The sequence below is a fragment of the Microtus pennsylvanicus genome, chromosome 2, assembly GCF_037038515.1.
Source record: "Microtus pennsylvanicus isolate mMicPen1 chromosome 2, mMicPen1.hap1, whole genome shotgun sequence".
NCBI classification, from domain to species: domain Eukaryota; kingdom Metazoa; phylum Chordata; class Mammalia; order Rodentia; family Cricetidae; genus Microtus; species Microtus pennsylvanicus.
This window is the reverse complement of record NC_134580.1, coordinates 9,903,117-9,917,668: the sequence shown is the minus strand read 5'-3', so window position 1 is coordinate 9,917,668 and position 14,552 is coordinate 9,903,117. Positions and strand designations below refer to the sequence as shown.

General features: G+C 46.1%; 1 protein-coding gene across 1 annotated transcript; it reads left to right on the top strand.

Annotated features, from left to right (window-relative positions):
• The first annotated feature begins 2,146 nt into the window (after positions 1-2,146).
• Positions 2,147-13,601, top strand: LOC142842915 (apolipoprotein L3-like). The gene is made up of 4 exons (XM_075959458.1): positions 2,147-2,226; positions 4,897-4,983; positions 7,560-7,686; positions 12,788-13,601. Exons 2-4 carry the CDS (start codon positions 4,977-4,979, stop codon positions 13,599-13,601), a joined length of 948 nt encoding a protein of 315 aa, XP_075815573.1. The 5' UTR covers positions 2,147-2,226; positions 4,897-4,976.
• Positions 13,602-14,552: the final 951 nt, after the last annotated feature.

Here is a 14,552-nt window from a genome sequence, read left to right as displayed (position 1 = left end):
GTGATGAGAAAGGGAGTGAAGGTTGGTGGCCCTGAGTCAGTGGAGGAGGTCTGCTGCAGGCCTGCCTGTGTGTGGTTCTGGTGGCAGCTGTGGTGTCTGGTCCAGCAGGCAGTCTGCCCAAGTTCGCCTGTTTTTCTAGCTGATGTGGCCTGCCCCAGTTCTACTCACTGGTGTGGCCTGCACCTGTTTTCTTTTACCAGCTTGGACTGATGCTGGTGACAGTTGGAGTCACCTGAGCAGGAGGAGGAGCACAGATGCAGGAGGGAGCAGGGGTGGGGCAGGACTGGGTGGGAGAGTGGGATTGGTCTCTGGGAGCCAAATCTCAGGAGTGAGACAGTTCAGCTGGAAGATGGGTCACTCACCTGTTCTTCTGACTGGTATGTCTTGAAACTGAGCAGTGAGTATCCACCAGAATTAGGGGCCAAGAAAAAATTTTTAATGAAAAAAATAACTCTCTAAAGAGTGCATCATGTCTAAGGCTCCATCTTGGCTTGACTCATGGCTCAGTCTTCTTTGAGATATGGAATGAAAGCTGTGAGCTCGGTTCTCACTCCAGTCTCCCCACCTGCAAAATTACAGCACAGCCCCATAGAGCATGTGATAATTACACACTGATTTGTAAAATGGAGAAAGATTTGCATCTTACAGAATGATCGGAAAACTCCAAATGGTGAAATGAACGTGTTGCTAACTGTAGTGTATGGGTCCTGAGTAGTCACCTGCTCTCCCTTTTTCAAGCTGTGAGGACGTGGCCATCCAGCCCCAGGGACATTTGTCTGTGATAAAATAGCTCGAAAAGAGAGAGTTTGTTGGCTCCTGGTGTTCAGGTCCTCTTACTCCCTTCTCCTGGGACAAGTCAGAGATGTCTCATAGCCTTCCAGCTGCGGGTCTCTGACAGAGCAGAGGATCTTGGTCTGTCCATGAAGGATGCCATGAGAGCAAGACATGAGGTAGTGTTCTCTGTCGTGGAGGATGCTGGGAACTAATGGAGGAAGCAATGTAGTATGGTTCTAAGCAAAGTTGGATTCCAAGCACCATGTTCAACAGCATCAGCTCCATCCACTCCAGAGCCCAGGACTGCATGAGGGGCAAGGAGGGGCTCAGAGAGAGGAGGGGCTCGGAGAGAACAGGCTGGTCAGAACCCAGGAGCTGTGGAGAGTGATGTGTGGTAGGTTCCTAATCCTCTAGTGCAGTGATTCTCAACTTTCCAAGACTGCCACCTTTTAATCAGTTCCTCCTGCTGCAGTAATCCCCAACCCTAAAATGACTTTCATTACAACTTCATATCTGGAATGTTGTAACTATCATGAATCATAGTGTAAATATCTGAAATGCAAATGATCGTAGGCAATGAAGGGGCCATACGACCTACTCTGGTGGCATACTCTATTTTCTTTTGTTTGTTTGTTTTGTTTTGTTTTTGAACCTGGTATAAAGTTTTATTTAAGAAGAGGGTATTGGGTGGGTAAGGAGAATTGAGAGGGAGGAAGGGAGGGAGAAGTGGAAGGAGGGAAGGAAAGAGAAAGGGAGGGAAAGAGGGAAAGAAGGGGAGAGAGACAGAGAGCTGTCTCCTACTCTATTTTCCTTTTTTTTAGAGTTTGCTTTATTTTATTTTTTTAATTTATTTATTTATTAAGGATTTCTGCCTCCTCCCTGCAACCGCCTCCCATTTCCCTCCCCCTCCTCAGATCAAGTCACCCTCCCTCATCTGCTCGAAGAGCAATCAGGGTTCCCTGACCTGTGGGAAGCCCAAGGACCGCCCACCTCTATCCAGGTCTAGTAAGGTGAGCATCCAAACTGCCTAAGCTCCCCCAAAGCCAGTACGTGCAATAGGATCAAAAACCCACTGCCATTGTTCTTGAGTTCTCAGTATTCCTCATTGTCCGCTATGTTCAGCGAGTCCGGATTTATCCCATGCTCAGGCCAGCTAGCCTGGGTCTACTCTATTTTCTTAAAGACCATGGAAAACCTACAAACAGCATGGGTGGGCAGAGAAGAATCTAGAAAGCCTGAGGTTGTTCCTGTGAGAGGGTGGACACGGAAGTGCAGTGAGGGTGGAGCTCAAAAGCTGTGTCTGAAGTTTCCCTTGTTTCTGAGCTGCACAGAAGAGGAGGTTTTCACCCTTCCTTGAGCTCTGACCTTTGTCCGATAATCACAGGCACAGGCAGAGGCACCCATGCTGCTGAAACCTGAGTCCTGCTCAGCTTGGGAGATCAAGACTCCTCGGTAAGTATGGGAAGGTGTGCAGTTCCCTCAGTGCTCATCTTCACTGCAGCTCTAGAGGATGTGATGGACCATTTTACAGATGCACTCAAGGGCAGTGAATCTGTAATTACATCCGAGTCGGTTCTGACTGTTCTTCCTAAGCCCAAGAGGTTGGGGAACGCATCAAATGGGATCACTGATCTTCAAGGGTTCCCCTTGGATAACAGAATGTTTGGGGCATGACAGGGAACTGCAGAAGAAAGGTGTCTGGTGTGGGTGCCCACTCCATTGTGAAATGGAGGAAACAAAAAGATAGAGAAGGGCAGGGACCTAAGCCTGCCCATCTTAGGGGACTGGTAATTAAGCTGTCTCTGGAGGGCTGGTTCTAAAGCTCATGGGGGCAAAGGCTGCCTTCTGAGATACAAGGAGCCCTTTCTGGTTGCTGGGGGGAATGGGAGATCTCTCACCCAACCTTTCTCTGAGACCCTAATCTATGGCAGTCTCTGAGTGTAAACTAAGGCTGCAGGAGACACACTCAGTGGAGAGTGGCTTGACCAGGATCCTGGAAAGGAGGCTGAGCAGTGGATGGCAGCCTTGTGTCCTCTGGGCCTCACCTGTTCTCTGCTCAGCCTGTGCGGGATGGGGAATGGCAGGCTCTGTCCTGTGTATTTGAGTAAATAAGACAGACAGCTGGGCATGAGAGGTACGTACTTTTAATCCAGCATTTAGGAGGTAGGGGCTTTGAGTTCAAGGCCAGCCTCATCTATACATTGAGTTGCAGGGTACTGGAGGCTACATAGTGAGACCCTATTACCAAAAAAAAAAGGAAAATGGAGCAGACCTGTGACACATGCACACTCAGGGGTCAGACCTAGCTAAATAAGTAAGCCATGCGTCTCACCTCTGTCCCGTGGGTCTCTATGGTTACCTACTTTCTGGCTATCATTTCTCATTGTTCTGTCCCAGGGAAGCAGAGCACTTCCTGGTGCTTGTGTTTCCTGGTTTGATGGTCATCTTCCTTATGGTTCAACAGTCAGTTCTTCCTTCATAATTTGGACAATATGAGCTGCTCTGGCCCCACAGTATCTCCAGGGACACTCTCTGCTGTCCCCTTGCTTTAGATATGGAGTGCTTGTGGAACCCTTGCTGAGCCCTAGAGAGAAGGCTGCATAGTTTGTTCTGCTTCGCAGCACAGGGCTGCAACAAGGATCATGCCAAATCCACTGGTCCTGGAGGAGGAATTGGGGTGGGGCAGGTGGCAAGTGTAATGTGGAGAAGTGCCCTTAGTTATAGGTTACCCAGGGCTGGGAGGGTCTGGACAAACCTGCAGATAGGAGCTATTTATCGTATCCATTTGTAGCACTAGGGATGATGCCCAGAGTCTCATACACACTGAGGGGTTCCACCACCAAAAAGTAGCCCTAGCCCCAGACACCATTGGTGTTTGTTGTTAATTAAAACTAAGGTCTCAAAAGCTATGGAGAAACCCTGTCTCAAAAAATCAAAACAAAAAACTAAGGTCTCCGTGTGAAGCCTCAGCTGTCCTCAAACTGCCAGCAGCCACCTTGCCTCAGCCTCCCCAGAACTTTGCCTAACCCCTGTGCAATCAGATCTGCTATTTCAGGCTACTGTCCACTAGTAGTCTAGGGAGAATGTCCACCCTTGTGCACTGCCCAAGGGAAAGTGGCTTCTCACACATTGTTGATGCAACATTGAGCCTCAGGCTATGAAAAAGTTAAATGTTGAAGCTCTGTGATCCAGTCATTTTTCTTCTAGAAACATCTTACAGGAATCAATCTGCAGTGCAAAAATTTTTTTTCAAGAGAGTGTTCATTTCACACGATGATTAGGAGCTGCCTAAGGGTGAACGTTTAGAGAAGAAAGCAGAGGACTGCATGGGCCCTTTCAGGGGCAGGGACTAATAGGACTCCAGGCATGGTAGGATACAGGATCCTGCAGAACAAGGAGGGTATGAACTTTGGGAGATCACTGTGGCATCTGTAAATTTAACCATTCAAGAACAGAGGCCCTGATATAGGTGAGAAGGCCCTCACAGTCACATAGGGAGGGGAGGAGATGCTGTGTGCCTTAGAGAGTAGAGAATCATACCTAAATGATGGGGTGCCATCAGAACAACTTGGGGTCAAATCCCTGGTCCAGTATTATTGTGAAATATTGAGAGATGTCAACAAACTCTTATGATATTCCCTCCACTGTAAAATGGGGTTCACAGGAGTCCCCATCTCACGGAGGATGGTGGTCCTCTAATGAGGTGTGTATGAGGAGCCTTGTGTATCACAAACATACAATAAATCTTTTCCATTAACATTAATTCACATGTGTTCCCACCAAATATTTGGCAGACCATCCCTTCCCATTTCTCCTATGTGTAGATTGCATATTGCTTTTCTTCATTGCTATGCCCTTACTTGGTGACATCCCCCTTGGACACTGGAGGATAAGAGGGCTCTGGCAAGGCCAAGATGAGAGGACAAGGTAGACCAGATGACTGGCATCTGTAAGCAGCAGTGCAGAGCCTACTGGTTGAGAAGTACTCTGGATGTCAGTCCTTTGGTCCTTTACTCCCACTCTGGTGGACCCACTGGGCCTCTGGCCCCTCCCTCCTGACTTCACTCAGCTGTCCCATTGCATCTTACACTTCTTACTGGTGTTTCTTTCTCCTCCCCCCAGCCTGGACACGTGAAGAGCTGTAAGGAAAACCTACCTGAAATCCCAGAGCTGGTGCTGAGGACCCAGACGCCCTCGTGACTATGTCAGGTAGCTAAGTTCTACCTCTCTGACTGCCTCCAGTTCACAAAGACTCCAAAACAGGAAAAATACTGCACCTATTACTTATCCACATCCGGTCCCTTTGGTCTTAGTGGTCCACCTATGTGTGGTGATTGTGTGTATGAGTGTGCTGCCTGTTCTTACTAAAAGATTCCCCCGAGGCTCATGGATTTGAATACTTGGTCTCCAGTTGGTGTTGCCATTTGGGGAGGTTATGGAACTCATGGCACATGGAGCCTTACTGGAGGAAGTTTATCCCTGTGTGTGTGCCTTTAGAGTTTATAGCTCAGCTGACTGTAAAATTCAAGTCTTAATCTCAACACTAGGGAGTCTGAGGTAGGTGGGTCTCTGTGAGTTGATGTCAAACTGCTCTACACAGTGAGTTCCTTTAGGGGCGTAAACAACCCGCAAATAGAATTAACCAGGCTAGCTTTAATATCACCTTTATTAAGAGGAAGAAGAGGACAGCTTACAAAACCAGGGTTCCAGCGACGAGCAGTAAAAAAAGGGGCAAACAGGCACACATGGATGGTTTTATAGGCTATTTGGGGCCCCGGGCAAACACTCCCCCCAAACAAGGTGATTGGTTGAGATTCCCCATCAAGTTCCAGGTCAGCCAGTGTTACATAGTGAGACACTGTCTCAAAAATGAACAAAATAAAATAAAATAGAGTTTTTAACCTTTGCCCCTTCCAGTACATTCTATGCATCTTAGGTATAGAAGATCTCTCGGTTTCCAGCACCGGCTTCTGTCCCTTCACTGCCACTCTGGACATCTAACCCTGTGGAGCTGGAGGCCAAATGGATCTTCATTCGTGCATTTGTGTCATAGTGCTTTATCTCAGTAACAGAAAAGTAACTAGTACAGTGTTGGCACCAGAGAATGAGCCCATGCCGTGAAAAACTCTCCACCACCACCTCTCTGTCTACCTATTGATCGATCAATCTATTGATCTATCTATCTACCTATCTATATCTATCTTTCTTTCTCTCTTTCCTTTTATCTGTGCACACACACAGACACACTCACAAACATGTAAATGTGTGATATATACAGTAAATATTTGCTGTATTGATTGATATTATATGTGAGGAATGTGGGAGACTTTGGAACATTGGACTAGACATGCAGTTGAATACTGTAAGCAGAGCCCAATGGGTCAGTTTGGCAAGATCGTGGAAGACAGTCGTGCTGAGAGCAATGCAGAAGTGGGGATTCTGGCTCATGCTATTTCAGAGGGATGCAAGGACTTTATTGACAACTGGGACAGAAGTCATTCCTATGACATTTTGACAAAGAACCTAAGTATATTCTATCCATATTCTGAGAATTTACAAAAGGCTAAATTAAAAACAATGAACTAATTTTCTTGTTGGGGGAAAGGTCAAGGCATCATAATATTGAGTCTGTGGAATGGTGACTCCTTACACAGATCTACAGTGAAAGAGCAGGTGGGGCAGTAAAAAATGACAAACGTTTGGAAATTTTGCACTGGAGACAAAAGGAGCACTAAGAGGCTCAATGTCACCGAGTAGCTATGACTGTCAATGAGATTGGGAGACTAACTGGAGGCTCCTGCCCTGTGGTGGAACAGTGGGAGGATGCCAGCTAGTCTCCAGCTTAAGGATGGAGAAAGCCCAGAGCTTTCTTGGTCCTGGAAAGCCATTGCTTCAATGTTCAAAGATGCTGCTAATGTGGTTGAATGGGCAAGGGTCCATCCCAAGCTGACAGCCAAACCTAGCAATACTGTTTGTGGGTACTGGCTGTGGAGTCATGAAAGATGCAAGAGTCAAGTAGTGAGGAATGCATGCTCCATGGTGTCAGAGCTCCCTACGTCAGGAAACAATCCGAGTCACTCCATGTTCAATAGACACTGATGTTAATTCCATATTTTTTAAAATTCTGCTATTGACACAATGAGCAAATAGAGAACCTACTTGGCTTGAAAGTCACAACTGAAGGAGCGGGTACCACAGTTTTTGACGTGTTAGAAACTGGTGGTGAGCACAAAAAGGAATTCAACAAAAGGACAAAAGGTCGGTCAATTCCCTCTGCAATGGAAGCCCATATCTATAATGAACATATGGAAATTTAGTCCCTAATAAGCATCCTCTTGTTGGTATGCAGAGGGATAAGGGTCACTACATCTGCACATGGTGTCTCCTCTGTATGCATAGACATAGACAGAGAGGTGGGTGGACACAGAGACAACCGTGTGAACATATGATAGATAATGAAATGACAGAGAGATGACAGAGAACAGACCTCGGGTATCTCACTGTCACAAGGACACCACTCCCACTGAGGAGCGCTCTATATTTAGAGCATCATTTGGTCTTCATTACTTTACTTCCTTAAAGGTTCTGTATCCCAGCACAGTTGTTGAGCCTAAGAGCTTTTACACATGAATTTAGGGAACATAATTGAATATACAACCCAGGAGACCCCATTAGAATCCTAAGACAAATGCTCGGGAACATGGCGTCTCACCCCTCCTGCTTCTTGCCATTTAACCTCTTCCATGCTCCCCTCTAACCTCACCCTTTTTTTTTTTGGTATATAGTGTTGTTAAACATCGTGGACAATATAACTACCATCATCACGAACAAACTGTGCAGAGATGACTTGAAGCTGTTGATAACTGACGATAACACCTGGAAGGCGTTTGTGGAGGCAGCAGAGTTGTCAAGGTTACCTGCATGGTGCACCCAGCACTACCCAACAGACCATGAGGATGAGGGCTTTCTGGGCAGGCATACCCACTCTACGGAGTCCCAGGGATGGGGTTGTCAATATTCCTTCTCAACAATCCAGGAGGGATGTTTCCACTATTTTATCCCTGGTGGACATCTCCTCAGGTTGACTGAAGATGTTGCTCAAGGTGTCAGGACTGATTCTGCCATCTACTAGTTCTGTGACCTTGGCAAGTTAGTTAGCACTTCCTGAGCGTCACCACCATGAGACTGCAATGTGAGGAAATAAGATCATGTGCGTGCAGCTCTCAGCATGTGACCAGTGCACAGTGGGTGCCCCTGAAAGTGATCACTGAGAGATACTTTAGACATGGGAAGAGGCCAGGGCCAGGAGTCTCCTGTAGGACTGAGGAATCAAGATCTTATTGTGAGACAATTGAGAAAAACGTAAACATGGTTAGCTGTGTCCCCAGGTTCTGTCTCAGTCACTTTCCTCCCATGTGAAGAGCTGTGACAAAAGTAGGATCCTCCTCTGGGCTGAGGAGGCCGAGAGCCCACAGTGCAGCTGCACAGAGCTGGGTTGACCCTGACTGTCCTTACTGAGATCTGGAGCCTCAGCTATGTTCAGTAGGAATAAAAGTGCAGGCTGATAGGACATGATGATAGCCTGGGATAAGCAGCAGGTCAGGGATGGGAAACCAAGTGCCAGCACCCTTTCCCAAAGCACAGAGAGACCAGGACCAGGGTCTCAGCCAGGGTCCAGGAAAGACTTAGAGTGACCGTAGAATGGATGTGTTGGAAGAAAGCAAGGACAGCAGGGATGAAAGGATGGAGGAATTGGAGGCACAGAGAAGAGGCCTAGCAGGTGACATCAAGATGGAGAAGAGTGTTTATCTCCTCAGACCCAAACTCATGCTTTATGTGTGTGCAGCTTTGTGTTTGGGCACACCCTCCACATGCTGTGTGTGCCTAGAAGTTCTCAGGTCGTATTACAGACTCTATCCTGTTCTACACAGGGCTCCCTGAATATCAGAAAGGATGTGTGGCTAGAGACAAGAGTCCACAGGCAATGTGGTTGGAGGACGGTTTGCAGAACTTGACAGTCTGAGGGGATCATATGTCACCATCTCAGAGGACAATATTTCTCTTATTGCCTTGTCCAGCTTCAGTCGATGTCCAGCCTGCTTGTCACTATTAGTGATCTCCAGGCCCCTTGTATATTTGCACATGGCCTTGCTGTGTTCAAATGTGACCCTGTCAGTAGCTGTAGTATCTGTTACCATGGTGACCTCTGTTTGCAGGGCTCTGACTAGACCTGGTCAAGAGTGAGTGAGGGGTGGGAGTCAGTGTGGAGTCAAGGCTAATAGCAGCTGTCCTGTCTCAGTCACCTCAGGCAGCCACTCACCTTGTGAGATCCAGTCAAGGAGGGAAAGGAATTTGGTAATCTGCAGAAAGCAGATAGCAGACAAAAGGATCTGGAAAGTCTCTTGTGGCTCTGAAGGTTTGTTTTGGGTTTAATTTTAAATTCTCAAAAATAGCTAAATGACAAAGTCTGAGGAAAGAGTCCCAGTGAGCCTTCTTTTTATATTTGACACTAGCCATTAATGAAGGACAACTCTAATCCAAACAGGACTGAGAAACTGCAAAAACCACACAAAGAATGCACATATAAGACAGTTGGCACATAGTAACAGTTGACCACGGAGCACAGAGGGTTAAAATGAGCCGATGGAAACATCCACCAGATGAAAATGAGAGAGCTTCAAGCTTCAAGTTTCTTTTCCTCAGTGTGGAGTGTTGTCTTGCATTGAGTGTGTGACAAATCACACAACTACTGCACACAAGAAAATCACATGACTACTGCACACCAGAAAATCACATGACCACTGTACACCAGGAAATCACATGACTAGTGCACTCCTGGAAGCCCACCCTCGGAATGAACCTTCATCCTGAAGTAGGTCCAAGAAGCCAGGAGAATCTATTTGACAAGAACTATAAGTCTTTGAAGAAAGAAATTGAAGAGGACACCAGAAAATGGAAGGACCTCACTTGCTCTTAGATTGGGAGGATCAACATAGTAAAAATGGCAATTCTACCAAAAGCAATCTATAGATTCAATGCAATCCCCATCAAAATTCTTCACAGATCTGGAGAAGACAATAATCAACTTTATATGGAAAAACAAAAAAAACCCAGGATAGCCAAAACAATCTTATACAATAAAGGATTGTCTGGAGGCATTACCATCCCTGACTTCAAACTCTCTTACAGAGCTACAGTATTGAAAACAGCTTGGTATTGGCATAAAAACCGAGAAGTCGACCAATGGAATCGAATAGAAGACCCTGACTTTAACCCACAAACCTATGAACACCTCATTTTCGATAAAGGAGATAAAAGTATACAATGGAAAAAAGAGAGCATCTTCAACAAATTGTGCTGGCAAAACTGGATGTCAATCTGCAGAAGAATGAAAATAGATCCATATCTATCACCATGCACAAAACTCAAGTCCAAATGGATTAAAGACCTCAATATCAGTCCGAACACACTGAACCTGATAGAAGAGAAAAAGGGAAGTACTCTACACCACATGGGCACAGGAGACCACTTCCTACATATAACCCCAGCAGCACAGACATTAAGGGCATCATTGAATAAATGGGACCTCCTGAGACTGAGAAGCTCTGTAAAGCAAAGGACACTGTCACTAAGACAAAAAGGCAACCCACTTACTGGGAGAAGATCTTCACCAACCCCGCAACAGACAAAGGTCTGATCTCCAAAATATATAAAGAACTCAAGAAACTAGACCGTAAAAGGCTAATCAATCCAATTATAAAATGGGGCACTGAGCTGAACAGAGAATTCTCAACAGAAGAACTTCAAATGGCCAAAAGACACTTAAGGTCATGCTCAACGTCCTTAGCGATCAGGGAAATGCAAATCAAAACAACTTTGAGATATCATCTTACACCGGTCAGAATGGCTAAAATAAAAAACTCCAATGATAGCCTTTGCTGGAGAGGCTGTGGATGAAGGGGTACCCTCATCCATTGCTGGTGGGAATGCAATCTTGTGCAACCACTTTGGAAATCAGTGTTTCAGTTTCTTAGGAAATTCGGGATCAACCTACCCCTGGACCCAGCAATACCACTCCTGGGAATATACCAAAGAGAGGCCCTATCATACAACAAAAGTATATGCTCAACTATGTTCATAGCAGCATTGTTTGTAATAGACAGAACCTGGAAACAACCTAGATGCCCTTCAACGGAAGAATGGATGAAGAAATTATGGAGTATATACATATTAGAGTATTACTCAGCAGTAAAAAACAAGGACTTCTTGAATTTTGCATACAAATGGATGGAAATAGAAAACACTATCCTGAGTGAGGTAAGCCAGACCCAAAAAGAGGAACATGGGATGTACTCACTCATATTTGGTTTCTAGCCATAAATAAAGGACATTGAGCTTATAATTCATGTTCCTAGTGAAGCTAAATAAGAAGGTGAACCCAAAGACAAACACATAGGCATCCTCATGAATATTAACCTTCATCAGGCAATGAAAGGAGACAAGACAGAGACCCACATTGGAGCACCGGACAGAAATCTCAAGTTCCAAATCAGGAGCAGAAGGAGAGGGAGCACGAGCAAGGAACTCAGGACGGCGAGGGGTGCACTCACACACTGAGACAATGGGGATGTTCTATCGGGAACTCACCAAGGCCAGCTGGCCTGGGACTGAAAAAGCATGGGATAAATCCGGACTAGCTGAACATAGCGGACAATGAGGAATACTGAAAACTCAAGAACAATGGCAGTGGGTTTTTGATCCTACTGCACGTACTGGTTTTGGGGGAGCCTAGGCAGTTTGGATGCTCACCTTACTAGACCTGGATAGAGGTGGGTGGTCCTTGGACTTCCCACAGGTCAGAGAACCCTGATTGCTCTTCGAGCAGATGAGGGAGGGGAGCTTGATCGGGGGAGGGGGAGGGAAAAGGGAGGCAGTGGCGGGGAGGAGGCAGAAATCCTTAATAAATAAATAAATTTTAAAAAAAATGAAAGAAAAGAATGTTTAACTATGGAAAAAAAAGAAGCCAGGAGAACACTGCTCAGGACTGTTGCCCTCAGGGACAAACATGGAGCCATACTGTACACACAGAGAGCTGGGGACTTAGAGACACCTGTCAGGAGGGCAGGACCACAGTTTCTCTATATGGACATCAGTAAGAAATCAATTCCGGTGACACAGGCCTCAGGGGGATCTTCCTGAGGTCAGTGTTTTGGCTTCCAGTTCCTCTGCATATCAGAAATGGCACCAAAGTTCCCACATCTTTCAGGTTGAGCATGTTCATAGGAAATTCTTGGGAACAGATGCATCTCAGACCCTGCATTTTCCACACTTTGAAACACCTGCAGATATTTAGTAAAGTATATCACAGATGGAACCTGAATCTGCCTGGATGCTGACAGTGTACAGGAGATGGAGGAGTTTCTGTAATTCTTTATAATCAGTTGTGCTGTCGCTGTGTATTGTCCCATGAGGACAGATGTGGAGTTTTGAGACATTAGGTTTGGAATTCATTCAGATTGAGAAATCCACACTTGGCTTGCCCTGTGAATGGTCCATTGCAGACCTCCCAGACAAACACAGGCATTCCTGCAAGCTCAATACTGCATGGGGTGCCGATGACTTCAGGGCAACCAGGGACAGAGAGGAGACTCTGGGGAAAGGGGAATTCCATACAACACGCACAGTTCTCTGACTAAAAGAGTAATGGCTCTAAGTCCATGTGCGGCACTCATCAACAGGGCTACCACAATAGCGATGACATTGGCTTGACCTTGAGTGAAATCATTTTATCAGTGCCTCTAATTTTGTCAAGTGTCCTGACTTCACACACTGACCCCTATGGACTAAGGCCCTGGACATCTATGCTGTAACAGATGATCCAGGTAGAGGGCAGATTACAGATCTCTGCTGCGTTACTCCTGCTGGGTCTGTGGCATGAAAGTGAGGTTTGAACAAGGCTTTAACATTCAAAAAGTAACTGTTTTATTCATGAACTTGATCTCTTCTGTCACAGCGAGGAGGAAGCTGCCCTGCGTGATGCACTGAAGCAGCATTTAGCCCGGGAGCCCGCAGATGAAAATGATGAAACAGAAAAGAGGCAGCAGAAAAAAAATTTTCTGAAGGAATTTCCTGAGTTGAAAATGAAACTTGAAGAACACATCAGGAAGCTCCGAGCTCTGGCTGACCATCTTGACGAGGTGCACAAGGGCTGCACCATCTCCAATGTGGTGTCCGGCTCCACCAGCATCGCAGCCACAATCGCTGGATTAGTTCTGGCACCCTTCACAGCAGGGGCCTCTCTGGCTCTCGCAGCAGCAGGTTTAGGAGCAGCATCAGCTGCGACTGGTCTCACCACTAGCATTGTGGAAGAATCCATCACAATGGCAGATGAAAGTGAAGCCAGGCACCTGGTTGGAGCCATCATGGACATAGTGAACAGAATTTTGAAGATCATGCCTTTGATCACATTCAAAGTTAGTAGTAAGGGTGTGGAGTTAATCTGTGCCTGGAAAACCCTCAGGGATCATATTAAAGTCATCGGGACAGGCAGAATCAGGAACTTTACAACGTTCAGAGGAGGTACTAGGCAGTTGAGGAATCTCATCCCACACAATATTCCCCGAGGAACCAGACTAGCCAGGATTGGAAAAGGAGTCGGTAATGTTTCACTATTTGGATTTGATGTGTATAACCTTGTGACTGACTCCATAGATTTACACAATGGAGCAAAGACAAAGTCAGGAGGAGCGCTACGGGAGGTGGCTAACAATCTAGAAGAGAGGTTGCATGAATTTGAGCAGCACCACAAGGATCTACAGTCATTCTAGCCTCAGTGACCCCTCCACCAAGCAGTTAAGAGTTCAGGGGAAATGACATGTATAGGGATGAACACAAGGGGGGGGGAACATACCATTACAAGGGAAATAAGGCATGATCAAGTCTATTGACCTGAGGGTTGAGTGGTTTCTATTTCTCTGTCTGAGCAGAGCAAGGTCAATGCAGTGCTTTAAGAAGATGAGAACTGAAGTCTAAAATAAGGGGCCAGAATTCCTAGAGAATGGGACTAGGACTGCAATACAGAGGGTCTGATATGGAGAGCAGTACAGGAACAAGCCATGAGAACCTAGGAAACCTGGAGAGCTGAAGATGGGAGAAAGCCAGAGTGGTCACTGAAGCCAGAGCAGGGGACCATGTCCCATTCCTTGAGAGCAGGGTCCCTATGACCTCTAGGTGATTCTTCCCAGCATCAGCAGGATCAACTCACCCTTGTGTCTTCTAGGAAGTAATGTCTGGATAGTGATAGTGATGGTGATGATGATGGGGATGTAGACGATGTTGAGGATGGTGGTGGTGCCAGCAGAAAAGATGGAGTTCTTGAGAAGTAGTCAACCCTCCAAGGGGACAGGGTCACCAGAGAGACCAATAGCATCAAAGTGAATGTCTGTGCTGTGATGAGTCATTATTGGGTCTTTGGAGATAGAGAGTCAAGGCAGATGTACATAAGATGTCAAACAAAGTATTGTTTGGGGTCAACATGTTTGTGACAAGAGACTCAGTCTGTGACCCTCAGCTTCCTCTCATACTGTGGGAAGGTGTGATGGCCAAGATAGTGTCTAGATATCCTGGATTTTGTCCTCTTGTCTTCTATAATTTGTGTTCAATAAATATTAACTGTGGTCTAGAAAATGGAGTATATAGCAGTCAATGACAGCAGAAGAAGTTGGCATGGGAACAAAGACAAATTCAGACAGGATAAATCAGACTGATCTGAGGTAGAG

What these genes read in the sequence shown, in the direction of transcription:
- LOC142842915 (XM_075959458.1), top strand. An exon ending in GAGGCAGCAGAGTTGTCAAG is followed by an intron (nt 7,687 to 12,787) that starts GTTACCTGCATG and finishes CTTCTGTCACAG; the next exon opens with CGAGGAGGAAGCTGCCCTGC.